This window comes from Nomascus leucogenys, chromosome 24 (genome assembly GCF_006542625.1).
Source record: "Nomascus leucogenys isolate Asia chromosome 24, Asia_NLE_v1, whole genome shotgun sequence".
NCBI classification, from domain to species: domain Eukaryota; kingdom Metazoa; phylum Chordata; class Mammalia; order Primates; family Hylobatidae; genus Nomascus; species Nomascus leucogenys.
In genome coordinates, this window is record NC_044404.1 from 4,725,050 (window position 1) to 4,752,866 (window position 27,817).

Genomic DNA, 27,817 nt, shown 5'->3' on the forward strand with positions numbered 1-27,817 from the left:
ACTCTGGCCCTCAGGGTCGTGTAGTTTCCGGGGCCACGGCACCTGGGCACACCAGGTGGCGTCGCGCCTTTGCTTTCCTGAGCCTTCTGAGTAAGGTAATGTAGTTTCCGTGGGGCGACGCCTGCGCACAAGACCACGTCGGGCCTCACTTTTCCCAGGCCTTCTGGGTAATGTAGTTTCCGGGATCGGCGCCCGGCCTATGCCAGCTTGCAGAGCTCACCAGGTGCAGACCCCTGCGACCAGGGCGAGGACGGATCTGAGCAGCCGGGCAGCGGGTGCCGCCGCCTGCGGGACCAAGAGGGCTTGAGGACATCTGCAATGCTCCAGAAGCCCAAGAGCGTGAAGCTGCGGGCCCTGCGCAGCCCGAGGAAGTTCGGCGTGGCTGGCCGGAGCTGCCAGGAGGTGCTGCACAAGGGCTGTCTCCGCTTCCAGGTGCCCGCCGGGCTGGGCGGGGACGGCCCGCCGGGGAGGCGTGTGGGGAGAATAGGAGGTGCCGCCTTTCCTCTTCCAAAACGGAGGGTGCGGGCGGCGCCCGGGGCGGGTAGTTTTCGTTCGCCTCAGCCGCTAGGACCCCGGGCCCCCGCAGCCTGGGGTTCCTGAGCGTGGCTTCAGAGCGCAGGGGGGTTGGGGGGCGACCTGGATCACCCCTTCCCTCTTCCCACCTCTCGGGCAGGACAGCCCTGCATCAGAGCTAGGAGACCGGGTTGAGTGCCAGGTACTGGCACGCGGGGTCACGGCTGCTCTGCCTGTCCGGCCTCAGCTTCCCGCTGCATAAAATGAAAGGCTTGGCTAGGTGGGCTCTGCAGGCCTTTCCAGCCCTCGCAGCTGGGGGTTGCAATTGTCACCTTATTCTAGGTTGGTTTTGTTTTTTAGACCAGCACTAGGGTTACCAGGTGTGCATTGCCGGGGTCGGTGCGGGTGGGGTGGGAGTTGCCATAAAATGCTAAAAACTGACCAGTGCAGAGTAACAGGGAACCAGACTCCAACAAATTAACAGTGCCACGTGCCGGTCACACTTGTGCACAGAGGCAGCCAACCGTTGTCCTTCGTGTGCCAGCACTGCTCTGGCGGCTGTGTGCTGGGAATGGTGGTGTTCAGCTCCTGGCAGCAGGGAGGCGGTGCTGTCAAAGACAGGCTCTATTTGAAGTGCCCTCAGGAGCTCATTTAAAAAGGGTGAATCCTGCAGAGCCAGCAGTCACCACCTGATGTATGTTTTTCCTGACTCTTCGTATTTTAGAACGGCCCGCAGTCAGGCGCCCTTGCTCCCGCTCCCTCATCCTTGCCTGGGCGTTGGCGCGACTGTGGCATACAGGCGGCAGCCTGAGCCTGCTTCTTTAAAGACAGCTCATTCTGGTCTTTTGTGAGGCCTGCAGATGCAAAGCCCTCGTCTTGAGACCCTTCCTCCTCCTGTTGCTTCTCCCGTCCCTGCAGCTCCCTGAGCGCGGTTCCCGGCTGTGCCTGTACGAGGATGGCACGGAGCTGACGGAAGACTACTTCCCCAGCGTTCCCGACAACGCCGAGCTGGTGCTGCTCACCTCGGGCCAGGCCTGGCAGGGCTGTGAGTGACAAGGACCTTGGAGGTGGGCGGGAAGCTGGCACTCTCGGAGGTCCTGGGGGCTTAGCTCCGGGTGCCCGTCAGGGTTGGGAAGCGTCCCCCTTTCTGTGAACTCTGGGGTCTCAAGGAGGAAGCCCTCTGGAGGCAGAACTGGTCAGCGTCGCTTAGGTGGCAGAGTCCTCAGTCCTCTCGTTCATGAACCCAGCTGTTCAGTTGGTTGTCTTTTTCTTCAAAAAATCTTTTAATTTTATTTGCGTTCATTTGAGGTGTCCTAGCAATTCCCAAGAGCAGAGGGAGGGCTTTGGGATTGGAGCCTGCACAGTTTCACGGGGAAGGTGGAGCCAGGAGGAGATGCTGTTCTGTTCTGCTGGGCTGAGCACCCTTCTGGAAGGATGAGGTGGTGGTTCGCGGGATGCTCTCACATTGTTCTCGGTTGTTGTTTGCAGAGATGCTGTCCTCAGGGCTCAAGTTTGGGGGCAATTGCTTTGAGAGGTTGTTCTTTAGGGGTATCTGTATTGAAGCCTCAGGACACAAAGTCCTGCCTTTCAGAACCAGCTGAATGCCAAGGTCTGCGCTTGCTTGTCTCCCGTAAAAGAGAGCTTTTGGCCACTGGGGCGGGAGATGCCATCATGTGCCTTTACCTGGGAGGGTCGGCCAGTGTTGTGAAAAGGGGGTTAGGCTCCAGGAGATGCTTCTGGCGGCCCAGGAAGGACATGGGTGCTCTGAGGGATGGAGCTCTGGCTCCTTGGCCTAAGGGGCAGAAAGAGAGAAGTCGAAGAGTAACGTCCATGTGGCCACCTCCCCGGCTACAGTGTTGGGGGCTCCACTGTCAGCACTGAGGGGTGACGCCTCTGGTGTGTGCTCCAAGGTTGCAAGCCCCCTTTCTCCACTGGGCCTTGTGCTTTTAGAGGAGGCAGCTGGAAAATGTATCACTGTGATGCCCCCTGGGGTGGCCCCTGCAGGAGGTGGGGGCTGGGCAGGGGTGTGCTCAGGGTATGCCTCACCTTTGGATGTTATCTTTCTTTCCCATTTCAGGGCATAGCTGAAAGACAGCAGAGCACGTTGCTCTCTCTCTGTCTTTCCCTGCATCTCTCAGTCTCTGTCTCTCTCCTCTGTCTGTCTCTGTCTCTGGCTTTCTCTGTCTGTCTCTGTCTCTCTCCCTCTCTGTCCTTCCTTTCTCTGGTGCTTTATCCCCCTCTCTTCCCTGAGACCACTAGTCGTCCTCCTCGTTAGACTTAAAAATTTTTTTTTCTTTTCTTTTATTAAAACATTGAGATGGGGTCTCCCTCTGTGGCACAGGCTAGTCTCACACTCCTGGGCTCAGGAAGTCCTCCTACCTTGGCTTCCCAAAGTGCTGGGATTACAGGCATGAGCCACTGTGCCTGGCCAAAATATTTTTATTTTATTTATATTTTGAGACTTTGTTGCCCAGGCTGGAGTGCAGTGGCACAAACACGGCTCACTGCAGCCTCGACCTCCATGTTTCAAGTGATCCTCTCGCCTTAGCCTCCCAATTAGCTGGGACCACAGGCATGCACTACCACGTCTGGCTAATTGTTTTGTATTTTTTGTAGAGATAGGGTTTCGCCTTGTTTCCCAGGATAGTCTCACACTCCTGGGCTCAAGCTGTCCTCCTGCCTTGGCCTCCTAAAGTGCTGGGATTACAGGTGTGAGCCACCGTGCCTGGCCTAAACCGTTTATGTAGAAATAGTGACAGATTCCCAGGAAGTTGCACAGATAGGAAGGTCCCATGTACCTCTACCCTTACCCTCAAAGGCAACATCAGACACAACCGTGGTACAATATAAAACAGGAACACTGACACTAGTGCAATGTGTGTGTTGTTCTGTCATTTCTCCCCATGTAGATTCCTGTGACCAGCATCAGGGTCAAGGTACAGACATCTCCCATCCATCACTCAAGGTTCTCCCCTTTATAATCCTGCTACCCCTGCCCACCACCAATCCCTAGCCCGTAGCAGCTGCTGATATGTTCTCTATGTCTATAATTTTGTCATTTAAAGAATATTAGGGGCCAGGTGCGGTGGCTCACACCTATAATCCCAGCACTTTGGGAGGCTGAGGCGGGTGGATCACCAGAGATCAGGAGTTCAAGACCAGCCTGGGCAACATGGTGAAACCCCGTCTCTACTAAAAATACAAAAATTAGTTGGGCGTGGTGGTGGGCGCCTGTAATCTCACTACTCGGGAGGCTGAGGCAGGAGAATCGCTTGAGCCCAGCAGGTGGAGGCTGCAGTGAGCTGAGATTGTGCCATTGCACTCCAGCCTGGGTGACAGGCTGAGATTCCGTCTCAAAAAAAAAAAAAAAAAAAAATATTAGGTAAGTGGAATCATAAAGTATGTGACCTTTTGAGATGAGCCTTTTTCACTCCACATAAGGCTCCTGAGATGCACCTAAGTTGTGAGTATTCATAGTCCGTGCTTTTTCATTGCTGAGTAGCATTCCATGGTTTGTTTTACCACAGTTTGTTCAACCATTCACCTGTGGAAAGATATTTTGTTTGTTTCCAGTTTTTGACTATTACAAAATAAAGCTGCTCTGGCCAATTATGTACAGATTTTTTTTTTTTTTCTTTTGAGACAGGGTCTCACCCTGTCACCCAGGCTGGAGTGCAGTGGTGCAATCATAGCTCACTGTGGCTTTCACTTCCTGGGCTCAAGTGATCCTCCTACCTCCACCCCTGAGTAGCTGGGACTACAGGGGTGCACCACCATGCCTGGCTAATTTTTGTATTTTCTGTAGAAACAGGGCTTCATCATGTTGCCCAGGGTGGCCTTGAACTCCTAGGCTCAAGCAGTGTACCCGCCTTGGCGTCCCAAAGTGTTGGGATTACAGGCGTGAGCCACCGCACCTGGCCATCTTGACAGGTTTTTGCAGGATGTAGGTTTTCATTCCTCTGGGAGAATGCCCAGGAGTACAGTGCTGCATTGTGTGGTGTGTGTTTAGTTTCTGAAGACAAGGATGTCCACTCTTGCTGCTTCTGTTTAACATGGTACTGCAGGGTCTAGCCAGGACATTTAGGCAAGAAAAATAAAAAGCATCCGGATTGGAAAGGAAGAAGTGAAGCTATTTCTATTTGCAGATCATATGAACTTGTATGTAGAAAACCCTAAGGAATCCACTAAAAAATGATTAGAACTAATCATCAAGTTTAGCAAGGTTGAAGGATGTAAGATCAATATGCAAATATAGGAATACACTTACAACGAACAATCTGAAAATGAAGCAGAAAATAATCCCATTTACATTGGCATCAAAAAGAATAAAATACTTAGGATAAGTGTAACAAAAATTTGTAATACTTATATTCTTAAAACTGCAAAATGTTGTTGAAAGAAATTAAGGTTTTGAATAAATGGATTAACATCCCATGTTCATGGATTGGAAGACTTAACATTGTTAAGACAGTGAGACTCCCCAGATTGACCTACAAATTCAGCACAATCCCTATGAAAATTCCAGCTGGTTTCATTGTAGAAATTGACATGCTGATTCTAATCCATGGTTCATATGGAATTGCAAGAGACCCAGAATAGCCAAAACAACCGTGAAAAAGAACATAGTAGGAGGACCTATATATCCTGATTTCAAAACTTAGTACAAAGCCACAGTAATCAAGACTGGCACTGGTACAAGGACAGATAAATAGATCAATGGAATAGAATAGAGCACCCAGAAATCTATGTATCTGTGGTCAGGATGCCAGGACCATTCAATGGAGGGAGAAGAGTAGTATCTTCAACAAATGGTGCTGGGACAACTGCATATTCACATATAAAAGAATGAAGTTGGACCCTTAGCTGGTACCTTATACAAAAAGTACGATAAATGAAAGACCTAAATGTAAAAGTTAAAAATATAAAGCCCTTAGAAGAAAACATAGGGATAAGTCCTCATCACCTTGGATTTGGCAAAGGATTCTTAGATTTGACACCAAAAACATGAGCAGCAGAAGAAAAAACAGATAAATTGGGCTTCATCAACATTAAGAACTTTAGGCTGGGCACGGTGGCTCACGCCTGTAATCCCAGCACTTTGGGAGGCTGAAACGGGCAGATCACTTGAGGTCAGGAGTTGAGACCAGCCTGGCCAACATGGTGAAACCCTGTCTCTACTAAAAATACAAAAATTAGCCGGGTGTGGTGGCAGGCACCTGTAATTCCAGCTACTCAGGAGGCTGAGGCAGGAGAATTGCTTGAACCCAGGAGGCAGAGGCTGCAGTGAACCAAGATCACACCACTGCACTCCAGCCTGGGCAACAGAGTGAGACTCCATCTCAGAAAAAAAAAGAAAAATTAAGAACTTTGTTACTTCAAAGGACACCATGAAGGAGGCTAAAAGACAGCCCACAGAATAGGAGAAAATAGTTGCCAATGATGTATCTAATACAGGACTTGCATCAGAATATATAAAGAATCCTTATAACTTAATGGTAAAAAGATAACCCAATTAAACATGGGCAAAGGTTCTGAAAAGAAAGAAATGCCTCCAAGGAAGATACTCAAGTGGTCGGTAAGCACATTAAAAGGTGCTTGAGATCATCAGTCATCAGGGAACTGCAAATCAAAACCACAGTGAGATGCTACTTCACACCCACTAGGCTAACAACCAGTGTGGGCGAGGATGCGGAGCGGCTGGAACCCTCAGGCCCCATTGGTGGGAAGGGAAAATGGTGCAGCTCCTGTGGAAAATAGTCTGGCAGTTTATCAACAATTACACAGAATCGCCATGTGACCCAGCAGCTCCACTCCTAGGTATGTACCCAAGAGAAATGAAAACACGTCCACACCAAAACTCATCCGTGAGCATTTACAGTAGCTTTATTCTTAATAGCCAAAAGGTGGAAATCACCCAAGTCTTCAATGATGAACACATGGATAAACAGAATGTGGCACATCCATACAATGGAATTACTCACCGTGAAGAGGAATGAAACACAGCATGGCCGAGCCTTGAAACCATGCCAAGTCAAGAAGCCTGCACATACAGTAGGGTTCCATTCATAGGAAATGTCCAAAACAGGGATGTTAGAGAGATGGAAAATAGATTAGTGGTTGTTTAGGGTTGGGGGTAGTGTAGAGGGGAGGGAGGTTGGTAGCTAAAGAGTATGAGGTTTCTTTTTGAGGCGGTGAAAATGTTCTGAAATTGACTGTAGATGTGGCTGCACAACTCTGGAAATATAATAAAACCCATTAAATTGTATACTTTATTTTATTTATTGAGACGGAGTCTTGCTCTCTCGCCAGGCTGGAGTACAGTGGCACGATCTCGGCTCACTGCAACCTCCACCTCCTGGGTTCAAGCGATTCTCTTGCCTCAGCCTCCTGAGTAGCTGGGATTACAGGCATGCACCACCACGCTCGGCTAATTTTTGTATTTTTAGTACAGACAGGGTTTCACCATGTTGGCCAGGATGGCCGTGATCTCCTGACCTTCTGATCTGCCCACCTTGGCCACCGAAAGTGCTGGGATTACAAGCGTGAGCCACCACACCCAGCCTCTGAATTGTACACTTTAAATGGGTGAATTGTAAGGAGTGTGAATTATATTTCAATAAAGCTACTTAAAATAAAGAAAAGAAACCGCCAAGTTGTATGCTAGAGTGGCCATCTTACCTTTCCACTGTGCAGTTTCTGTGCAGCCTCACCAGCTTTTGGCGCTGTTGCTATTTTTATTCTGATTGCAGTGTGGTGATGTCTCATTGTGCCCTTAATATGCATTTCCCTAGTGGCTAACAATGCTGACTATCTGAGTATCTTTTGTAAAAATAGAGACAGGGTCTCACTCTGTTGCCCAGGTTGGAGTGCAGTGGCAATTATGGCTCACTGCAATCCTGAACTCCTGGGCTCAAGCGATCCTCCTACCTCAGCCTCCCAAGTAACTGGGACTACAGGTGTGCACCACCATGTGCAGCTAATTATTATTATTTTTTTTAGAGATAGGGTCTTGCTTTTTTTTTTAGAGATGGCGTCTTGGTTGCCAGGTTGGTCTCAAACTCCTGCCCTTAAGTGATTCTCCCACCTAGGTCTCTGAAAGTGCTGGGATTACAGGCGTGAGTTACTGTGCCCAGCCCTAAATATCTTTTTATGTGCTTATTTGCCATCTGTAGATTCTCCTTGGTGAAGTGTTTCTTCATGCCTCTTGTCCATTTTCTAGTTGGATTTTTTTTTTTTTTTTACTGTTGAGTTTTGAAAGTCACCCCCACCCCGCCAAAATACCTGGACATGAGTTCTTTGTCAGACATGTGGTTTGCAAATATTTACCCTGTGGCTTGCCTTTTCATTCTCTTAAGAGCATTGTTTTGCAGAGTAAGAGTTTTTAGTTTTGAGGAAGCTCAGTGTGTTGATTTTCTCTTTTACGCAGTGCTTTTGATGTTAGGTCTAAGGACTTCCACCAAGTCCTCACTCCCCAGAATGTCCTCCTGTCTTCTGATCCGCTGATGTGATTGTGAGGCTTTTCTCATGGTGGATCACACTGATCGATTTTCAGGTGTGAACCAGCCTTGCATTCCCACTTGGCCGTGGTGATACTTCTTTTTGCATGTTACTGAGTTCTCTTTGCTAACATTTTGTTAAGGTCCTGGGTAGACTTTGCTTTAACTTCCTATTAAGAGCCTGCCCGAGAGCTCGCTGCTTCAGGGAGTTGTGAAAAGGCTCCAGGAGAGAGTAGGAAAAGTGATAGGAAGGATCTGAAAGCAAGGTCTCCAGGAAGGGCCAAAGGAGGGGCGCATGGTTTGGAGGGGAGGAGGCCAAATGGGAAAGCAGCCGTCTCTTGGTGCACTTTCGTCTGTCTTCTAAAGCACACCCCGCCCCTTCCTCCTCTGTCCTCATGCCGCCCTGGTGCGTGGTCCCCAGCTGTTGGTGTCAGGGCAAGGACAAAGACCCGGGACACCTCGAGTCTGAGTCCTGGTGATTGCCAGGCCCTGGGGAATGGGGGAGGATGTGGTCAGAGGCTCTTCTTGTGACCGGGGCAGGATATGTCTTCTGCTGGACTGGCACCTTTTTGTTTGTCCCATTGGTGGCAGATGTGAGTGACATCGGGCGCTTCCTCAGTGCATTTCACGAGCCGCAAGTGGGGCTCATCCAGGCTGCCCAGCAGCTGCTGTGTGATGAGCAGGCCCCGCAGAGGCAGAGGCTGCTGGCCGACCTCCTGCACAACGTCAGCCAGAACATCGCGGCCGAGACCCGGGCTGAGGACCCGCCGTGGTTTGAAGGTGCATGGGGGCTGCAGCTGGCAGGGGAGAGGCTTCTTCGGAGCCCGAGGTGCCAGGAGAAGTTGGGTTCCAAAAAGCCCCCAGTGAAGGGGCTGGCCTGTACCCTCGTGGGTTGAGGTGGGGGACTTGAAAGAAAATGTGCTCATTTCCCAGCCTCGTGGGAAAGGCACCCAGCAAGGACTCACGTGGGACCAGAGTCTAGGGCAGCCCTCTGATGGGACTTTTTATTATTTTTATATATATTTTTTGAGATGGAGTCTTGCTCTGTCCCCCAGGCTGGAGTGCAGTGGCGTGATCTTGGCTCACTGCAACCTCTGCCTCCCTGCACCCTCTGCCTCCCAGGTTAAAGCGATTCTCCTGCCTCAGCCTCCCGAGTAGCTGGGATTACAGGCAAGTGCAACCACACCCTGCCAATTTTTGTATTTTTAGTAGAGATGAGGTTTCGCCATGTTGGCCAGGCTGCTCTCGAACTTCTGACCTCAGCCTCCCAAAGTGCTAGGATTACAGGCGCGAGCCACCGCGCCTGGCCTATTATAATTATTTAAAAAATTGTGCTAAAGTACATATGACATAAAATTTACCATCTTAACCATTTTTTTAGTGCACAGGTCATTGGCATTAGGTACAGTCACATTGTATGCGGCCATCCCCACCGTCATCTCCAGAAATCCTTCCATCTTGCAAAGCTGAACTTGTGTCCCTGTTACATTCACTCCCCCTTCCCCTTCCCCCAGCCCCCGGCAACCACCATTCCGGTTTCTGTCTCTCTGATTTGATGACTCTAGGGACCTCATATGAATGGAGTCACACAGTATTTGTCCTTGTGTAACTGGCTTATTGCACTCAGCACAGTGTCCTCAAGGTTCATCCATATTGTAGCATATATAAAAATTTCTTTCTTTTTTTTTTTTTTTTTTTTTGAGATGGAGTCTCGCTCTGTCTCCCAGGCTGGAGTGCAGTGGCACAATCTCAGCTCACTGCAAGCTCTGCCCTGGGTTCACGCCATTCTCCTGCCTCAGCCTCCCGAGTAGCTGGGACTACAGGTGCCCACCACCACGCCTGGCTAATTTTTTGTATTTTCAGTAGAAACGGGGTTTCACCGTGTTAGCCAGGATGGTCTCAATCTCCTGACCTCGTGATCTGCCCGCCTCAGCCTCCCAAAGTGCTGAGACTACAGGCATGAGCCACCACGCCCAGCCAATTTCCTTCTTTTAAAGGCCAAATGACAGTCCACCGAGTGTACTTACCATGCTGTCTATTCACTCCACTGCCTGTACATACCACACTCTGTCTATTAACCACGGGTACATACCACACTACTCACTCCACTGCGTGTACATACCACGCTGTCTATTCACTCCACTGCATATACATACCACACTGTCTATTCACTGACACATGGGTTGCTTCCACCTTTTGGCCTGGCCTTGTAAGCCCATCAGAGGCGATGCTGAGAGATTGTAGCCTTTTTGGGGAAGGAGGGCTTGAGGGCCAGGCAGAAGCTCCTTGGTGGTATTTGAGATGCTTCTAAAAACAAAAACCAAACAGGGACGCTGTCTGTGTCACTATCAGAATACTTCTCAAGATGATGCAATCTGGCCTGGTGTGGTTGCTCACACCTATAATCCTAGCACTTTGGGAGGCCAAGGCAGGAAGACAGCTTGAGCCCTGGAGTTCAAGATCAGCCTAGGTAACAAAGTGAGACCTCATCTCTAAAAAGATTTAAAACATTAGCCAGGTGTGGTGGTGTGTACCTGTAGTCCTAGCCACTTGGGAGTCTGAGGCAGGAGGATTCCCTGAGCCCAGGAGGTCAAGGCTGTAGTAAGCTGTGCTCGTGCCACTGTACTCCAGCCTGGAGGACAGAGCAAGACCCTGTCAAAAAGATGAAGCAGTATGACCCTTATATTCTGCCCTGCTTGGCACCTGAGCTGGGCGGGACACAGACCCAGAGGTCTGTGGCCTGCCCTGTGGACTTGGGGGTCTTCTCGTTTTCCTTGCAGGCTTGGAGTCCCGATTTCAGAGTAAGTCTGGCTACCTGAGATACAGCTGTGAGAGCCGGATCCGGAGTTACCTGAGAGAGGTGAGCCTGTGTGAAGGCCGGGTATGCTGGGAGGGTTTTTGAAGCCAGGCTTTGTGGGTTCTGGAAGCTTGTGGTCCTCACGATGGGCAGTTGGTAGGACCACATTCCATGCTTGCGTGGACCTGGTGGGCTGCTCTGGTGAGGGAAGCTAGCGCATGGACCCTGTGCCTCTCCTCTTCATGGAGGTGAGCACCCATCAGGCCTTTTCAGCTGCACTTGAGGTCACTGGGGTTGGGGAGTGGGGCGGTGGGGGCTCCTGCCTGCCTCCCCTCCTCTCCCCCCGAGGCTTCTTCCTGGGCAGCAGTGGCAAGCGTCAGGGCAGACACAGAGCCTGAGTTGTCATTTGCCCAACTGTGACCAAGGTTAGCAGGCAATAGCAGGGATCTGAGGCCCTTCTCATGAGCCCATCCTTGGTCTGCAAACCTCTCCACCTCTCCCTCCTCCCTCCCAAAGGTGGAGTCAGCTCTGCCCTCATTTCCATCCACCCCATCTGAATGTGGATTTCCTCATCACATAGCATGACACGCCACGCTACACCATACCACACCAAACCACACCACACCAGGGCACACCACACCAGACCACACCATACCACACCACACCAGGCCACACCACATCATACCACACCACACCAGGCCACACCACATCATACCATACCACACCAGGCCACACCACACCATACCACACCACACCAGGGCACACCACATCATACCACACCACACCATACCACACCACACCAGGCCACACCACACCAGGCCACATCACACCAGGCCACACCACACCATACCACACCACACCACACCATACCACACCAGGCCACATCACACCATACCACACCACACCAGACCACACCACACCAGGCCACACCACACCATACCATACCACACCAGGCCACATCACACCAGACCACACCATACCACACCACACCAGGCCACACCACACCAGGCCACATCACACCATACCACACCACACCAGGCCACACCACACCAGGCCACATCACACCATACCACACCACACCAGGCCACACCACACCATACCACACCACACCAGGCCACATCACACCATGCCATACCACACCAGGCCACACCACACCATACCACACCACACCAGGCCACACCACACCAGGCCACACCACACCATACCACACCACACCAGGCCACACCATGTCATGCCACACCATGCCACACTGTATCATTAGCACATGGAGGGTGCTGTGGAGGCCCCTGCAATGGGTGTCCTGTCCCAGTGCTGCCCTGCGTGGTCGGCCCCCACGCCCTCGGCCCACTCCTCTCTGTGGCACAATTGCTAATGCTGTGCTGCACCCCGTTTTTCTGCATCTCCTCGAGGTCCTGGTGACTTGCCATGTTCCCTTGCATTTCCCAGCCTGCTCCCTGTAGCGGAGCTAACTGATCCTGATACTCCTACCTGCAAGTGCAATGACCAGGCCCTTCCACGCACCACTGCCCGCCTGACCAGGGTGGGATGGCCGTGCCTGCCTGATTTTGTTAGCTCATCTTCTTTTTTGAGACGGAGTCTCACTCTGTTGCTCAGGCTGGAGTACAGTGGTGCAATCTCAGCTCACTGCAACCTCTGCCTTCCAGGTTCAAGTAATCCTCCTGCCTCAGCCTCCCAAGTAGCTGGGATTACAGGCATGTGCCACCAGACCCAGCTAATTTTTCTAGTAGAAATGGGGTTTCACTATGTTGGTCAGGCTGGTCTCAAACTCCTGACCTCAAATGATCCACCCACCTCGGCCTCCCAGAGTGCTGGGATTACAGACGTGAGCCACCACACCCAGCCTGTTATCTCATCTAAGTCTCACCCAGCTGGGAGCTGGTGTGGTTCCCTCCATTTCACAGGTCAGAGTCTCCCAGGGTGGGACAGCCCAGCAGTGGCCGAGAGGCCATGTGAACTCAGACCCTCTGACCACAGGACTGGGCTTGGGCAGGGTCTCAGAGGGCCATGGAGTGAGATGGATCGAGAGCCAGTGTGGGTTTTGGGGCGCTGTGCACCAGGCTCAGCAACGTTCCTTGGTTCCTCCAGGTAAGCTCCTACCCCTCCACGGTGGGTGCGGAGGCTCAGGAGGAATTCCTGCGGGTCCTCGGCTCCATGTGCCAGAAGCTCCGGTCTGTGCAGTACAATGGCAGCTACTTCGACAGAGGAGCCAAGGGCGGCGGCCGCCTCTGCACACCGGAAGGCTGGTTCTCCTGCGAGGTGAGCTATGTGCCCTTTATCCTGGGGCCACCTGGCTGGCCTGTGGAGCGCAGCCCGCCTGGGGCAGGGCGGGTGGGGACCTTCAGCCCTTGCCTTGCCTTGCCTGGGCAAAGGCTTGTGAAGAGGTACAGCCCTCACATTCCCAGGGAGGGTGGCAGTGTCTCAGCCAGTGCCTCTCAAGCTGCGGTGCACACAGGAGTCCCTGGGGAGCTTGCAGAGGGCTGCAGGGCCCCGCCCCAGGGCTTGTCTCGGTAGGGCTGGGCGGTGTCTCAGTCAGCCCTGGCTGTCATAACAGATGACCCCTGCTGGGGAGGCTGGAACGGCAGCTAGTTACTGCTCACAGTTCTGGAGGCTGGAAGCTGAGATCAGGCCTGCAGTCCCCCGCTGCCTCCCCAGGTGTCCCTGCTGCACCATGCTAGGCGTGGTCTGGCCTTTAGTGGTGATGCATTTGTGTCTCTGGCGAGTCCTGGGCACACCCCTCCCCCTCCCATGGTGTGGGGAGCAACTTGAGGCACCTCTTGGCATTTGCACACTGCAGCTGCATTCCCCGTAAGGTCCACTGATGCCCGTGATCTTCCGAGTGCCACTCAGTGGGTCCAGCAGCAGGGGCCAGGTGGTGGGCATGGCCTCCAGTGCTTCTTCCCATGGGACAAGGCTCCTTGCTGCTCCTGCCAGGCAGATCCTTCTGGGGTGATGGGCTCTGACCATAAAAACACTTCTTCCAAGTTAGCTTAACATTTAGACTTTGCAGTGCGTTCGCTCACCACCCACTGAGTACTTACTTTGTGCCTGGCACTGTGGGAGGGGTTGGGACACAAAGATGAAAAATCCTTCATCCCTGATGGCAGGGTGAGTCCTGCACAGTGGAAGGTGAAAGACACACAAACGAGCGAGGCAGAGGAGGCTGTGGGGCTGCAGGAGCCGCAGCCAGCGTCCTGGGAGCGAGGGCCAGTCAGGAGCCGCCCCAGGGAGGGGGTGGGGCTTTAGAGCGGGTTGACTGACAGGTGGGGGCACAAGAGTGAGCTGGGAGGGTCCAGGTGCCCTGGGCATGGCAGTGGGAAGCAGTGGGCTCTGCTGGGGAGGCTGCAAGTCCCTGGGGGTGATGGGGGCACAGAATGCAGGTGGGCACTGGGGCTCCGGGCACATGCTCTGCAGATGTCTGTTCACGAATGAGTGTGTTGAGTGCTGGGCTGCAGACCACAGGGAAGACGGAAGCTGTGGCCACAGCACCTTCAGTGAGGCAGCCCTGCCTCTGTGTTGGGGTCACAGGGAAACATCAGGAAGCCGCGGGGAGTGGCTGGAAAGGGAGCCTCTGGGGCATGGGTCCTTGCTTCTCACGCACTGGCCCTGCCCTGGCAAGTCAGTACCTTCTGGCCTCACTTCCCATGGGGTGGGGGTGCTGGTGTGTGATCACAGGGGTAACAGTGACCATAACTACCTTGTCCTCTTTGGGAACTCAGAACATATTGTTAGGGGTAATGAGGGAAAAAGAAGGGTCTGATTCCAAAGGCAGAGCTCTTTTTTTTTTTTTTTTTGAGACGAGTCTTGCTCTGTCACCAGGCTGGAATGCAGTGGTGTGATCTTGGCTCACTGCAACCTCTGCCTCCCAGGTTCAAGTGATTCTCCTGCCTCAACCTCCCGAGTAGCTGGGATTATAGGTGCCCGCCACCATGCCCGGCTAATTTTTGTATTTTTAGTAGAGATGGGGTTTCACCATGTTGGCCAGGCTGGTCTTGAACTCCTGACCTCAGGTGATCCACCCACATCGGCCTCCCAAAGTGCTGGGATTCCAGGCATGAGTCACCGTGCCCGGCCAAGGCAGAACTCTGAATCTCCCTAAAGCAGCACACCCTGGATCAGGGACCAACCCCCACGGGGTGTGCCTCTCAGTAAGATCGCCTGACTTGGTGTATTAGGCCATTCTCGCATTGCTGTAAAGAAATAGAGAGTGGGTAATTTATAAAGAAAAGAGGTGTAATTGGCTTACGGTTCTGCAGGCTGTACAGGAAGCATGGTGCTGGCATCTGCTTGGCTGCTGGGAAGGCCTCAGGAAACTCACACTTGTGGTGGAAGGGGAGGCAGGAGCAGGCACGCCTCACGTGGTGGGAGCAGGAGTGAGAGTGAGAGTGAGGGGTGGGTGCTACTTTTAAGCCAGATCTCAGGAGGACTCACTTTGGCGTGGGCAGCACCCAGGGGATGGTGCTAAACCCTTCATGAGAAATCCACCCCCAGGATCCATCACCTCCCACCAGGTCCTACCTCCCACACTGGGGCTGACATTTCAACATGAGCTCTGGGCGGGGCTGCATGTCCAAAGCATGTCACTTGGTGACTGAGACCGTATAAGAGACTCACTTCTGGCCGGGCGCAGTGGCTCATGCCTGTAATCCCAGCACTTTGGGAGGCCAAGGCGGGCGGATCACGAGGTCAAGAGATGGAGCCCATCCTGGCCAACAAGGTGAAACCCTGTCTCTACTAAAAATACAAAAATTAGCCGGGCCTGATGGTGGGTGCCTGTAGTCCCAGCTACTCGGGAGGCTGAGGCAGGAGAATCGCTTGAACACAGGAGGCAGAGGTTGTAGTAAGCTGAGATCGCGCCACTGCACTCCAGCCTGGCGACAGAGCGAGACGCCGTCTCAAAAAAAAAAAAAAAAAAAAAAAAAAAAAGAGACTCACTTTCTGGCCTTCTCTCATTGTCTTTTGGCCCCCAGGGTCCCTTTGACATGGACAGCTGCTTATCAAGACACTCCATCAACCCCTACAGTAACAGGGAGAGCAGGATCCTCTTCAGCACCTGGAACCTGGATCACATGTAAGCTCATAGAGCGAGGTTCAGACCCAAGAGTGCCTGCGGGGCCCTGTCCCTGCCGCGGCCCTGTCCCTGCCATGGCCCTGTCCCTACCACAGCCCTGTCCCTGCCACGGTGTTGCCTCCTTGGGTTTCAAGGTCTGTGCCCGTGTTACAGCCCAGGGAAGGGGTGCCTGATGGCAGCATGGGGGGCTGCTGAGCAGGCACACACCATTCCCTCCACTGTCAGTACACGTGCCTGACCTGGAGCCATCCCTCCTGTCCCCTCCAGTCCTCCCTGTGGATGGAGCTGGTGGGCAGCGTCCTTCCCCAGAACACAGGTCCCAGCCCTTGGCCGTCAGAGGTTCTGAACCTCTGTGAGTTCGAACCAGGGTGAGCTCAGAAAGCAGGAACTCCTGGTGTTATGATAGGTAAGGGTGTTTTTCCCTTTTTCTTTTTCTTTTAGAGATGGAGTCTTGCTCTGTGGCCCAGGCTAAAGTGCAGTGGCAGGATCATGGCTCACTGAAGCCCCGAACTCCTGGTCTCAAGCGATCCTCCTGCCTCAGCCTCCTGAATCGCTGGGACTACAGGTGCTTGCCACCATGCCTGGCTGGCTTATTTTGTGGAACCAGCATGAGCAGAAGTTCTCAGCTGGCAGGAGTGTTTCACAGCCATACGAGCTCTATGGCTCTAACAAATGGGCAGGATGGAAAACTTCATTCTTTTAAACTGAGATGCATTCCTTGAATATAATTGTAGACTTGCCCTTGTTTTTTGAAGACAAAAGCCTTCAAATGCCCTTAAAATGGCTATACAGGATGAGCCATCCCTAATTTGAAAATCTGAAATCTGAAGTGCTCCAAAATTCAATACTTTTTGCGTACCAACGTGATGCTCAAAGGAGATGCTCATCCGGGCATTTAGGATTTGGGATTTTTTTTTTTTTTTTCCGAGATGGAGTTTTGCTCTTGTTGCCCAGGCTGGAGTGCAATGACGCGATCTCGGCTCACCGCAACCTCCGCCTCCCAGGTTCAAGCGATTCTCCTGCCTTAGCTTCCCCAGTAGCTGGGATTACAGGCACATGGCACCACGCCCAACTAATTTTGTATTTTTAGTAGAGACGGGATTTCTCCATGTTGGTCAGGCTGGTCTTGAACTCCCGACCTCAGGTGATCCGCCCACCTCGGTCTCCCAAAGTTCTGGGGTTACAGGCGTGAGCCACCGCATCCGGCCAGATTTGGGATTTTTTTAAGGATGCTCAGCTAGTCAGTATAATGTAAATATTCCAAAATCCTAAAGAAATCTCAAATCCAAAACACTTCTGGTCCCCAGCATTTCAGATGGGGACACTCAACCTGTATTGCTTTCGGAGTGAGATTTGTTTAAAGTATGTAAAACACTATAGTCATAGTTGAGCTTTTACCCTGTCCATACTCAGCCTCTACACCTTGCCCCGAGGGAAAACACTCTTGTGAAAGGTGTGTGTGCCCTTCAGAGCCCTCTCGCTGCACCTTTACCACACGCTTGTGAGTTTAACATGTACATACGCGGCGTCCCACGCTGTCATCTGCAGAGCCCTCTCGCTGCACCTTTACCACATGGGTGTGAGTTTAACATGTACATATGCGGTGGCGCACGCCATCATCTGCAGAGCCCGCTCACTGCACCTTTACCACACGCGTGTGAGTTTTACATGTACATACGCGGCATCCCACGCTGTCATCTGCAGAGCCCTGTAGCTGCACCTTTACCACATGCGTGTGAGTTTAACATGTACATACGTGGCATCCCATGCTGTCATCAACAGAGCCCTCTTGCTGCACCTTTACCACATGCATGTGAGTTTAACATGTACATACTGCGGTCCCATGCTGTCATCCACAGAGCCCTCTTGCTGCACCTTTACCACATGCATGTGAGTTTAACATGTACATACGCGGTGGCCCATGCTGTCATCTGCAGAGCCCTCTTGCTGCACCTTTACCACATGCGTGTGAGTTTAACATGTACATATGCGGTGCCCACGCTGTCATCTGCAGAGCCCTGTAGCTGCACCTTTACCACACGTGTGTGAGTTTAACATGTACATACATGGCATCCCACACTGTCATCTGCAGAGCCCTCTCGCTGCACCTTTACCACACGCATGTGAGTTTAACATGCACATATGTGGCCTCCCGTGCTGCGGTCTGCAGAGCCGTGTAGCTGCACCTTTACCACACACATGGGAGTTTAACATGTACATATGTGGTGGCCCACACTGTCTTCTGCAGTGTACCTTTTCATTGCATGCTATGCTTAGATTTGGCATATTCATTTTAGCAGGTGCAGAACACTTCACTTTTTGAATAGGCTCTAATTTTAACATCTTTCCATACGGGTAGGCATTTAGGTTATTTCTAATTTCTCATCATTATAAAAATCCCTGGGATGAACACTCTATGGAATGAACCCATATGGTCTGGTTCCATGCTATTTAAAGTGTGGTTACTTTCAAGCATTAGCAACATCTGGGGGCTGGGTGGGAATTCAGATTCTCAGGCCCCGTCCAGACATAACCCAGGTGCCTGGGGATTGGGGAGTGCGCCCCAGCATGGACAAGATGCCCCCAGTGTCTGAGCTTGAGTCCCTCTAGGGAGTGTGCTGGGTCCTAATGACACCTCTGTTCCCTCTCTGAGCCTGGCCAGGCTGCTCTCGAGTGTCCCAGCCTACACGCTCACCATCCATGTGAGTTCACGCTTTCCCGGGTTCTTGCTGACACTTGGTGTCATTGTACTTTTTTGCATTTTCCCAGCCCGATAGGTGAGACACAGATTCTCTTGCTCTAATTTTCATTTTCCTGATGACTAGGAAGGTTGAGCTTCTCTTTCCATGTCTGTGGCTGCTTGTGTCTTTTGTGTTTCTTTCCTTTGCTCATTCTGTCTTGGGCTGTGGTCTTATTTGTGGGCATGCTTTACACATTCTGGATACGTTAATCCTATGATATCTTTTATCACAAGTTTTATTTATTTATTTTTTGAGGTGGAGTCTCACTGTGTTGCCCAGGCTGGAGTGCAGTGGCGTGATCTCGGCTCACTGCCACCTCCACCTCCTAGATTGAAGCGATTCTCCTGCCTCAGCTTCCCGAGTAGCTGGGACTACAGGTGTGCACCACCACACCTGGCTAATTTTTATATATTTTTAGTAGAGATGGGGTTTTGCCATGTTGGCCAGGCTGGTCTCAAGCTCTGACCTCAGGTGATCTGCCTACCTCGGCTTTCCAAAGTGCTGAGATTATAGGCATGAGCCACTGTGCCTGGCCCACAACAAGTTTTCAATGTTAATGTGCTCAGATGTTCCCTTCGTGTGTTAAGAAATTCTGCCCTACCCTGTCTATCTGAAAGAGATTCTCCTACTCTTTTCTCTGCGGGTTTGCTGGACCCCTTGCCACATGCACCAAGTACCCAAAAATGTTTTCTCCCGGCCGTCCAAATGCTCTTGTCCTTTGCAAGACCATTGCGGGTGGGGACGTTAATCTAGGGGACACGACCAGCATTTACAGAATGAAATAAGCCATCCTAGAACAGAGTACAGATGAAAATAGCAGAAGGGACAGCGTGAGTCAGAGGAATGTTTCACCAAGTGTTTGCTGCAGTTATATTTTCTCTCACGCTTCCTAAATATGTATACTCACACTGATAAGTGCGTTGAGTTTTAATTAAACATGTAGTTTTTAGCACCGGTCTTCGGAAAGTTGCAGAGACAGTGGTCTGTTTGCCACAGGCCCGTCCTGACGTTTGTGGGGGTTGACACCACGTGCCACGTGTAACTAAGAATTAAAAGCTAACGAACAATGAAATAAAATGCATGCTGTCCCCCTACCTGGACTTATGTAGCATCATGGCTGGGAAGGTTTGAGAAGAATTTGCAGGCCTCTCCCAGTTCCAGGATGTGCACGGCAGTGGAGCCTAAACATGGCCTGCCACCTGCTGCCTGCGCCTTCTCTTCCCACCCTTAGTGCCACCTCACACCAGGGGCCTGCACAGAGAGTGTCCAGGTTGGGAACACCTTCCCTCTTGGGCTGAAGGGCACGGGCCCTGGGGCTCGGCCTGTCCGAGGAGGATGGCCGGCCCAGAGCCCGTGTGGTTTAGGGGCCCCTGGGCAGAAGGTGGCACGGGGAGTGTCCATGTGGGCTCTGGGTGGACCTGACTCCTCAGCCCAGAAGAATCCTGACTGCAGTGGGAGGGCTGTGGTGGGTGGGGCCTGGAAAGCTCCCCTTTCCTGGAGCCCTAGGGATATTTCTTTTAGCACCATAGTGGGGTCCTCATGGGCTTTGTGGGCCCTGCTACTAGGGAACTTTCTGTCTCTTCAAGGCTGTCTTTGGCCCTTTACTTCACTTTATTAACATTTGCTTTTTTTTTTTTTTTATTTCTACCTTCTACCTTTGTGGGTTTCTTCTTGCTTATTCATTCGTTCGTGTCTCTTTTGTATCTAATCTATGCTTAAGGTAGTTTTTCCTAGGCTGCATGAGCTGTGTCTTGGGAGTTCAGTGTTTTTTTTTTTTTTTTTTTTTGAGGCAGAGTCTCACTCTGTCACCCAGGCTGGAGTGCAGTGGCATGATCTCGACTCACTGCAACCTCTGCCTCCCAGGTTCAAGCGGTTTTCATGCCTCAGCCTCCCAAGTAGCTGGGATTACAGGTGCGCACCACCCCGCCTGGCTAATTTTTGTATTTTTGGTAGAGATGGGGTTTCACCATGTTGGCCGAGCTGGTCTCGAACTTCTAACCTCAAGTGATCCACCCACCTCAGCCTCCCAAAGTGCTGGCATCACAGATGTGAGCCACCATGCCTGGCTGGAGTTGTTTTGAGACTGCATGATTTGCGTTATGATTTTGTTTTTGACCCATGGATTTTTCAGAAGTCTTTTTAGTTTCCGAACATGTTTTTGTGTTTGTGTACGGTGTCTTGTGTTCCTGCCTGCCTTTTGTTGTGGTCTGTTTCCTTGTAACTGGTCAGCATTTGTAGATGTTCATAACACTCAGCACCTGAGTTCCACTGTGCCGGATTTCTATTCTGTGCCGGATTTCTATTCTGTGCCGGCTTTCTCTCAGTCCTGTGGCGTTTCCACCCCTTTCCTTTGGCCTTTATGTGCCACTAGCTTTGGGCTTATCTCTTGTTAGCCAAGGGTAACGGCCTTTTGTCTTCATCTAACCTGAGATTCTGTCATTCAGCCAGCCGCAGCTTGAACCTCCTGCTGCAGGTGTTGTGACAGCTGCTGTCTCCTAGAACGTGACTCTGTGGGGTCCCTCGCTCTCAGCTGTGTCCCCAGTGTGTGGGAAGTGGGACAGAGTTTGGCCATGATGATGGCTACTCAGTGAATATCTTTTTTTTTTTTTTTTTTTTTTTTTTGAGATGGAGTCTCGCTCTGTCACCCGAGCTGGAGTCCAGTGGCGCGACCTCCGCTCACTGCAACCTCCGCCTTAAATCACTCCGGGTTTAAGTGATTCTTGTGCCTCAGCCTCCCGAGTAGCTGGGATTACAGGCACCTGCCACCACGCCTGGCTAATTTTTGTATTTTTAATAGAGACAGGGTTTCACTATGTTGGCCAGGCTGGTCTCGAGCTCCTGACCTCAAGTGATCTGCCCACCTCGGCCTCCCAAAGTGCTGGGGTTTCAGGTGTGAGCCACCACTCAGTGAACCTCTGTTGACCGTTTTGTTGAGTGAATACATAGATTGGATTTTAGCTGCTTTACTCTGGGTTTGTATCCACCATGCCACATCTTCACTTTCTTCTGGTCTCTTCTGTGCCTTCTGTTGACTTACTTGAGTTTCATTCTTTCCCTTGCCCATCACCCCACCCTTTCGTGGTTTGACATTCATGGTGTCCCTAATGTTAGTGATACTGGAAGACAGCACTGCTGCTGTACCCTCTCCCGGGCCGGCCTCGTTGTGACCCTCTGCGGTATTCTTTAGTGTTCGTGTCTCACCTTATTTTAATCCTGCACAAAATGCTGGTGTGGTTTTATGGCCAACACTTCCATTTATTTCTCAACAGATTCACCCGCATCTGTGTTTTCCAGTGCTTCTTGCATCTCACCTCTGGGTTCATTTTCTGATTACTGATGTGTAGCCCTTAGTGTTTCCTCCACGAGTGGCTGTGAGGGGTAAACTCTACTCAGCGTTTGAAAAGGTCCGTTCAGCTTCCACTCTTGAGTAATTATTTAGTTAGTACTGAATTCTAGGATGACAGATACCTACCTTCAGTACTTTGAAGAATAACTCCATTGTCTTCTGGAATCTGTTTGTGAGAAGTCTGTGGGCAGCCTAATTTTCTGCCTTTTTAATGGTAGTTTTAGATTTTTCTCCTCCTCTTGGAAAATGATAAGTAGAGCTCTTTCTTTTGGATTCTGCCTGGGACTTGTATTCCCTGTGCTGAGGACACGCTTTTCTTTGGTTTTGGAAAATGCTTCTGCGTTGATAAGGTGTGGCTTCTCTTTGATTCTGCCTGTGCAGTTTTCCGGTCATGCCCGTTAGCTGTGTGTTGGACCTTCTCATTCTGCTCTCCTCACGCTGTGCCTGCGTCTGGGCTGCTGTCTCACTGGGACTTTCTGCTGTGGACTCCATCACGTCCCCCAAAATTCGTATGTTGCAACCCTAATCCCCAGTGTGACTGCATCAGGCGATAAGGTCTTTGGGAGATAATGAAGGTCATGAGGGTGGGGCCCTAATCCAGTAGGACTGGTGCCCTTATAAAATGGGAAGGGAGCTCAGTCTCCCTCTGTCTCCGCCACATGAGGACACAGCGAGAAGGCGGCCGTCTACCCGCCAGGAGGAGAACCCTCACCAGCACCTGGCCTGTGGGCACCTGTTCTTCCAGCCTCCAGCACTGTGAGAGAGTAAATACTCAGTCTGTGGTATTTTCCTCTGGCAGCTGGAGCATGCTAAGACACTCCTGTATTGTTCAGGAATTCTCTCTTCAGCTGTTCATGTGTACATTCTGTCCACTGAGTACATGCTTCCTTTTTTGGGTTCCTAAAGAGCCCAAAAGAAGTGCTTTTGGGTTCTTTATAAAACGAGCCTTTTTTATGCTAGTCTGTTTTCATTATTTCCATTTCTTTTTAATCACTTTAATCATTAATCATCCATTTTAAGCATATTTGTTTTATGGTCACATGCTAAAGCGTTCAACCTTGCCCACAGAGAGGTCTGGCATTTGTTCTTGAGCCCTGGGAGGTAAACTCCAATGCCTTGAAATGTCTTGCCTGGTAGGAGTGTCTTTGTTCACCTGGGGGCCTTGGGTCACTGGATAGTTTAATGGGGTGATTTAGGATGGGGGTCTTTGGGTCAGCTTGACCTCTAGAGGGTTTGAGGCAGAGGTTGGCCCCGCGGGCCATCAGCCATGTCTGCGTGAGCCCCAGTAAAGCCTGGCGCCCAGGCCTGGTGAGCTTCCCGGTTGGCAGTGTTGTCACAGAGGGCTGTGGAAGTTAGTGCTTGGGGAAGGTAAGGCTGGCCATGACCCCACAGGGAGGGGACAGCTGGAAGCTCTGGGATTGGAACCTTCCTGGACCGACCCCTCTGTGCCTCTTAACCTTGGCTGATTTTCATCTGCAGCTATAAGAAATGATAACCTTGAGTCCAACGGCTCGCTGGGGGATCTGCGAGTCCTTTCAGAGAGTTATGATGTCTGAGGTGGTCTCAGGGACCCCTCCCTGCTGTAGTTGGTGTCAGGAGTGAGGGTCCTTGTGGACTGTGCTGGGCTCCTGAAGGGCCTGTCACGTGGGCAGCCTTGTGCCGCTGCTGGGTCGGCCTCTCCTGCTGGTGGAGCCTTCTGCTGCTGTGTGTTTGGGCCTGGAGCTCGCTTGGCCTGGAGCTCACTTTAGTGGGAAGTGCTTCCTGTAGGCCTCCTCTGTGCTCCAGTGTGTCACGGTGCCTTCAGCTTGGCTCTGGTGGAGCCTTCTGCTGGAGCTTTCTGCTGCTGTGTGTTTGGGCCTGGAGCTTGCTTGGGCCTGGAGCTCACTTGGCCTGGAGCTCACTTTAGTGGGAAGTGTTTCCTGTAGGCCTCCTCTGTGCTCCGGTGTGTCACAGCTCGCCTTCAGCGTGGCTCTTCATGGGTTCGGATTTGATTCCTGCAGATGCCCAGGGTTTCCCTGTGACTTGGAAGCAACTTCCTGCCATTTCTTGCTTGTGGTTCCCTGCCTTGTTGGTCGTGTACTTTGGGCCGTACACCCTGCGTTCTGCAGATGACTGTGAAGGTAGGGACAGGAATGCACTCCCAGTGTCCACACCCTGTGTGCTCCCTGCCTTCTCTCCCCACGCTGACTTCAGGCTTGTCCATGTGACACCAGCGAAGGCAACACCGAGCTAACAGAGGCCTGCTTGCGTGGGGGACTTGTCCCCTCTGAACACTGCCATCGCCATGTGAGGGAGCCTGTCCTGGCTCCTTCAGGATGGGGGAGGACAGGGGAGAAGGGCCCAGCCCTCGGCCACCCTCCATCAGACACAGCCCCAGCGTGCACCAGGCAACACCAGCAGAAGGTCCCCTAGGCCAACCCCCGGAAGCCACTGCATTTTGTGGTGGCTGCTTCTGCAGCATTAGATAACGGGCTCCGTGGGTTTCCCTTCCTCTTAGCTAAGCCCTGGGCTCTGCTCAAGCTTTTCTATCCCCCTTAATGGCTATGGCAGGGGTCTCGGTCTCACCTCCCTGTCTTTCTAGGGTCCCCTGGGCCTGTATCAGGGACTGGAATCCTGGTGAGTCCCTGGACCATAGCTTGCCTGTGTGCACTAATTTCTCTTTGGTTTCTGGCAGCTGGGGAGCCCCTTTCTTTTGATCTCAACTAAGTATTTTAACAAGGTGACTTTTGGCCGGGTGTGGTGGCTCATGCCTGTCATCTCAGCACTGTGGGAGGCCAAGGTCAGGAGTTCAAGGCCAGCCTGGCCAACATGGTGAAACCCCGTCTCTACTAAAAATACAAAATACAAATACAAAAATTAGCTGGGTGTGGTGGTGCACACCTGTAATCCCAGCTACTCAGGAGGCTGAGGCAGGAGAATGACTTGAACCCAGGAGGCAGACATTGCAGTGAGCCGAGATCGTGCCACTGCACTCCAGCCTGGGTGACAGAGCAAGACTCTTGTCTGTTTAAAAAAAAAAAAGGTGACTTTTGCTCAGCATTTCTGTGGGTTGTAGGGAGAGGGGTCTGCACCAGTTTAGCTCACCACCCACCATAAGCCCTCCTGGCCATGGGGTCTCTAAACCCGCCTCGTCAGTTTGCAAGTTCCTACACTTGTTATTGCACAGTCTTCCAAATGGTTTATAAGTGAAACAACAATATCATGTTGTGTGTGTGTGTGTATGTGTGTGTGTGTTTGAGACAGTCTCGCTCCAACCAGGCTAGAATGCAGTGGCACGATCTTGGCTCACTGCAACCTCTGCCTCCTGGGTTCAAGCGATTTTCGTGCCTCAGCCTCCTGAGTAGTAGCTGGGATTACAGGCGTGTGCCACTATGCCTGGCTAATTTTTTTGTAATTTTTGTAGAGATGGGGTTTCCCCATGTTGGCCAGGCTGGTCTCAAACTCCTGGCCTCAAGTTATCACCCATCTCATCCTCTCAAAGTGTTAGAATTACAGACGTGAGCCACTGCGCCTAGCCTCATGTAATTTTTTGTTTTCTTTTTTTCAGACAGAATCTCACTCTGTTGCCCAGGCTGGAGTGTGGTGGCACAATCTCTGCTCTCTGCAACCTCTGCCTCCAGGGTTCAAGCAGTTCTCCTGCTTCAGCCTCCTGGGCAGCTGGGATTACAGGCACGCATCACCATGCCCAGCTAATTTTTGTATTTTTAGTAGAGATGAGGTTTCGCCATCTTGGCCAGGCTGGTCTTGAACTCCTGACCTCAGGTGATCTGCCCGCCTCAGCCTCCCAAAGTGCTGGGATTACAGGTGTGAGCCACTGCGCCTGGCCTCATTTGTTTTTTAAACAGATACACATATATGCATATAACGGATAACGGTATAAGATTAGGATTGGAAAGATCAATAGCAAACCCTTAATAGTGATTACCTCTGAGGGGAAGGAGGGACATGAGATTACAAGTGGTATCAAAAATGACTTCAGCTTCCTTTGTAAGGCTCTGTTTGTAAAACTTTTATGTCCTATCATGTAATTTTTTGGGGGTAAATCTATACGTAGATGAAACATGGAGGCAGTTAAGCCAGTTGTTGATAGTGGGTGACTGTAAGTGATGGGAAGGTGGTTGACCCCCTTTATTTTCCACGTACTTTTCAGTATTCTGAACAGTGACGCAAGTCTTTTTGTTTTTTTTTTGTTTTTTTTTGAGATGGTGTTTTGCTTTTGTTGCCTAGGCTGGAGTGCGGTGGCGTGATCTTGGCTCACTGCAACCTCCACCTCCAGGGTTCAAGTGATTCTCCTGCCTCAGCCTCCCAAGTAGCTGGCATAACAGGTGCCCACCACCAAGCCCAGCCAATTTTTTGTATTTTTAGTAGAAACGGGGTTTCACTATGTTGGCCAAGATGGTCTTGAACTCCCGACCTCAAGTGATCCGCCCACACCTCGGCCTCCCAAAGTGTTGAGATTACAGGCATGAGCCACCGCGCCTGGCCACAAGTCCAGTTTTAAAAAGTAAGAGGAGCAAGGCTGCTTGCATCAGGCTCTGCTCAACAAACGTGGCCAGTAGGCGCGGCCGTGTGTCCGTGATGGCACTTAGGGGAATTTGTGAAGAGCTGTGACTGCAGTGCGCTGCTGTGACCTGTTGCCTGTGGCACTGTGACCACAGAAAATGATGTCTCTAACCTTACTTTGCAGAATAGAAAAGAAACGCACCATCATTCCTACACTGGTGGAAGCAATTAAGGAACAAGATGGAAGAGAAGTGGACTGGGAGTATTTTTATGGCCTGCTTTTTACCTCAGAGAACCTAAAACTAGTGCACATTGTCTGCCATAAGAAAACCACCCACAAGCTCAACTGTGACCCGAGCAGAATCTACAAACCTCAGACAAGGTTGAAGCGGAAGCGGCCTGTGCGGAAACGCCAGTGACACATACACACCACATTCTGGTCTTTGTTTGAGGCCTGACGTGGGCATCATTTTAACAGGTGCCTTTTTTGTTTTTTTGTTTTTTGTTGTTTTTTTTGGTCACTCCAGTAGCTCCTGGAAAAAACCTTAAAAAATGTTTCCTGCAAATCTGATTTCATGACATTTCTGAATTGTTGTTTTTTTTGTTTTGTTTTGTAGACGGAGTTTCACTTTTGTTGTCCAGGCTGGAGTGTAGTGGCACGATCTCGGCTCACTGCAACCTCTGCCTTCTGGGTTCAAGTGATTCTCCTGCCTCAGCCTCCCGAGTAGCTGGGATTACAGGCATGTGCAACCATGCCCGGCTAATGTTTGTATTTTTAGTATAGATGGGGTTTCGCCATGTTGGTCAGGCTGGTCTCGAACTCCTGACCTCAGTTGATCCGCCCTCCTCAGCCTTCCAAAGTGCTGGGATGACAGGTGTGAGCCACTGCGCCCAGCCTGAATCATTTCTTATACCTTCTGACAGCCCAACTTCCAGAGGACAGCTCTGGGGTACTCGCTGGATGTCTGTGAGTTCCTGGTCATACGGGTCAGCAGGGATAAGAATTGTCTCTGGGCTGAGGAATTCTTCTGTTCTCTGGTTTCACCAGCGTTGGGTTTGCTCATGTAATGTGGTCACCATCCTCAAATGGTGTCATGGCTGAAGTTAGCCACTCTTGCTTGAGGGACAAGTTGTTTATGCATCAGCTCTCTGCTGGGTCTCCCTTTCCATGGCAAATGGGCAGCTCCATCCTCCTGACTCTTCTAAATGCTGAAAAGAGGTGTCATGCTTTGGGGGTACGATGTTTGTACTCCATAAAGAACATACAAGGACATTCACTGCTGATTTTTTTTTTTTTAGACAAGGTCTCACTCTGTCACTCAGGCTGGAGTG

At 51.3% G+C, this 27,817-nt stretch overlaps 1 protein-coding gene across 3 annotated transcripts; it reads left to right on the forward strand.

Annotated features, from left to right (window-relative positions):
- On the forward strand, nucleotides 1–27,128 carry DFFB (DNA fragmentation factor subunit beta). 3 transcript variants are annotated; one of them, XM_030805301.1, is made up of 7 exons: nucleotides 1–432; nucleotides 1,432–1,558; nucleotides 8,601–8,789; nucleotides 10,790–10,869; nucleotides 12,913–13,083; nucleotides 15,795–15,895; nucleotides 26,670–27,128. In XM_030805301.1, the coding sequence occupies exons 1-7, from the start codon at nucleotides 319–321 to the stop codon at nucleotides 26,902–26,904; spliced, it is 1,017 nt and encodes a 338-aa protein (XP_030661161.1). In that variant the 5' UTR covers nucleotides 1–318; the 3' UTR covers nucleotides 26,905–27,128. The 3 variants fall into 3 exon arrangements, with proteins under 3 accessions (XP_030661161.1, XP_030661163.1, XP_030661162.1); XM_030805303.1 differs by lacking the exon at nucleotides 26,670–27,128 and adding an exon at nucleotides 16,337–16,367; XM_030805302.1 differs by lacking the exon at nucleotides 8,601–8,789.
- Nucleotides 27,129–27,817: the final 689 nt, after the last annotated feature.

Coding starts and splice junctions, on each gene's coding strand:
- DFFB (XM_030805301.1), top strand. CDS start 319: ATGCTCCAGAAGCCCAAGAGCGTGAAGCTGCGGGCCCTGCGCAGCCCG. Junction 10,870..12,912: donor TCCGGAGTTACCTGAGAGAG/GTGAGCCTGTGT, acceptor TGGTTCCTCCAG/GTAAGCTCCTACCCCTCCAC. Junction 13,084..15,794: donor AAGGCTGGTTCTCCTGCGAG/GTGAGCTATGTG, acceptor TTTGGCCCCCAG/GGTCCCTTTGACATGGACAG.